At 59.4% G+C, this 2682-nt stretch overlaps 1 protein-coding gene across 1 annotated transcript in view; it reads right to left on the bottom strand.

Moving 5' to 3' along the window:
* LOC109298146 (myosin-IIIb-like) overlaps positions 1-2682 on the bottom strand; it is a 34231-nt gene that overhangs the window by 5159 nt on the left and 26390 nt on the right. Inside the window, exons 14-18 of the mRNA XM_019518281.1 lie at positions 2492-2605; positions 1499-1610; positions 916-962; positions 416-481; positions 4-129 (exon numbers count right to left, since the gene is read on the bottom strand). Of these exons, the coding sequence (XP_019373826.1) occupies positions 4-129; positions 416-481; positions 916-962; positions 1499-1610; positions 2492-2605 (465 nt within the window). The remainder of the gene's footprint in view (positions 1-3; positions 130-415; positions 482-915; positions 963-1498; positions 1611-2491; positions 2606-2682) is intronic.

Genomic DNA, 2682 nt, shown 5'->3' with positions numbered 1-2682 from the left:
CACCCTCACCTGCTGCAGCAACACCTGGCTGTCAACCACACCTGGCTCCTTCCGGCTGTTGGGCTTGACACAGCGCACAAAGTGCGGGGTGGCAGAGTACATGCGCTCCATGAGGACAGACAGCGAGTGCTGCAGGGGCAGAGACAGGTCAGCATCACCCCAGGCTGAGGAATGACTACCAACACCTCCCAGATGCCTGGGTCCTCTCAGTGCCACCTCCCTCCTGCAGCGCCCGCTGGCTGCAGCAGTGCCACCTCCCTCCCCACAGTGGTGACCAGGACACCACACAACAGCCTGGGCTTGGAGCTTGGGCATTCTCTGCCAGGAGCTTTGGCTTGGACTGGGGCTCCTGGAGGCCTTTCCAAGGTTTCCCTGCCTCTTATGGGTCCCGTACTGTGAAGCAGGTGCATCATACCCGGAACTGGGCTCCCACTGACTGCTTCCTTGTGTTGTTGAAGTTGTCGCCTGCTCCCAGGGGCACCTGGAACCAAACACAGATGTTCCCATGTTACCTCTAAGCCCTGCATCATCCACAGGGCATGTCTGGGGGCTTCCAGGGAAGAAAGCAACAGGTGGATGTCACAGGACACGAAGCATGCATGCAACTGTCAGGGGAGGCCGGGGAGGGGAGCAATGTCACATAGAGAGGAGCAGAGATTCAGGGATAGTACCCCCAGGATCTCCTGCTCAGCCCAGCAAAGAAACAACATGGGCTGCCCCTAACCATCCCAGACTGGTGCCCACAGCTCTGCTCCAGGAGGGAGATTCCCCAGTTCCTGGGACAGTCACTTCCACTGGGGAGGTGGTCCAACACAGAGCCACTCCCCCCACCCCACGTCCCTCAGATCACAGACACAGGGGAACAGGACCCAGGAGGCTTGAGTATCAACTGCCCCATGGCCTTGCAGCTCTTACCTTGGCTTTAATGTGAGGCATCAGAGTCCCTGTCCGGGAGATGGTGGCTGAAGGAAGGAAGAGGAACCATCGAGTCCTACAGCCACCTGGTCCCTCAACCTAGGCAAACCAGGCAGCAGCAAGACACAAAACCTCCTCCCCAGGGAAACCACATGCCCCTCTCCCAGACAGACTCCCAGCCCTGGGGCCCCTCCGTGCAGCCCACACAGGGGTCAGGGTCCTGCCTTATTAGCAGTCTGTCAGGAAACACTCATAGATTTAATGCCAGAGCTCCCAGACAATCAGGAACTTCCCAGGGTGACACTGCTGCTGCTACAACCCCCAGCGCCCGCCCTGGTGACATGGGGACCAGAGAGTGCACCAAGGGCTGGTGGACCAGGCAGAGCAGTGAGGGGGCAACACTCAACACCATCCTGGCACCAGCACCATGGCTGGACCTGAGCAGAGCACAGCTCCTACCACTGGCTTGCTTCACAGAGCCCAGGGCCACTGACCCCCCCCGCCTCCCCTCAGGAGAGCCCGGGAGCTCAGGGATCCCTGACGACCCTGCACCCCAGGCACCTGCTGCCACAGGGGAACGCACCCGTGAACAGCACGCTCAGCAGTGGCGTGACGCTATTGATGAAGAGGCCACGGATGTTGGCTGGCAAGGTGTCCCGGTTCTTCTCCAGGAAGCCGCTGGCAGAATACTGCACCTGCAGAAGCAGCACCACCTGAGCAACCGTGCAGTGAGGTGGCAACAGGCACAACGTGGGGCCACAAGCCACATGGGCAGCATCCCAGGCCTTGGGTGTGGCCTCCACTTTGCATACACACATGCGAGGATTGTAACTGCCCCATCCCCCCACAGTGCAAACACAACAACAGAGCTTCAGGGCATCACAGGCTGGGGGACGGCATGGGGGAGGGTGAGTCATGCAATGTGCTTGTGGCCACACATCTTGTGGGACTCTAGTGAGGTCCCAGTCGCTTCTTTCCCTTCCTTTGAACGCTTGCCCACATGCACACCTTCCCCACAGGCAGCTGCAAGCAGTGCCCATACACGCAGAGACAGTCTAAGACAAAGAGTGACTACAGGTGCCAAGTGCAGCATTGGCCTTGGAGGCTTGCACCATGGCATAGCCACCCAGTTGCACCCTGGGGAGGGCAGAAGAGTAGTCAATGCACCACCTTGGACTTGCCTGCAAAGGTGCCGATTTTCCTTAGGCTGGAGTGGGGCTCCCTCCCCCCTTCCCTTGCAACAGCCAGGAGGCAGCCACTGTAGGACCCCACCCCACTTCCCCTCAAGGAACAAGTGAACCTCCTCAGCCTCTGCAGGGCTGGAAGGAAACCTTGTGTTCCCACAAGTCTTCAGGAGAAGAGGCCCTGAAGAGGAACAGGGAGGGGATGCAGGGGCAGAAACCTGGCCCTGACCGCCTAGGGGCCATGGCAACACTGAGGGGTGCCATCTCAGAGCAAGTGGCCTTCATAAGCCAAATCCAACCTCTTCCTGGCTGGATCTGGCCTGGGGCTGTATATTGCCAGCCCCTGGCCTACATGATGGAGCGTGGCATCCTACATTGTGAACAGCAGTTACCTTGCCTGCATAGTGGAGGATGCTGAAGCTCAGCACCTGGCCCCGCACCAGCTGGAAGTGCACGTTCCCTTTGAAACTGCTGTTCAGTTTGTCCACAAAGGTTTTATCAGTCGCCTACAACAGAGGAGATTTCACAGAATGGCCCCAGCCCCAGCCCCAGCCCCAGCCCCTGCCCCCGTGCACTGGAAGAG

This window comes from Gavialis gangeticus, unplaced genomic scaffold, assembly GCF_001723915.1.
Source record: "Gavialis gangeticus isolate Ggan-Ray unplaced genomic scaffold, GavGan_comp1, whole genome shotgun sequence".
Taxonomy (NCBI): Eukaryota; Metazoa; Chordata; order Crocodylia; family Gavialidae; genus Gavialis; species Gavialis gangeticus.
Note: the sequence above shows the minus strand (reverse complement) of the source record. Positions and strands in the feature narration are given on the sequence as shown.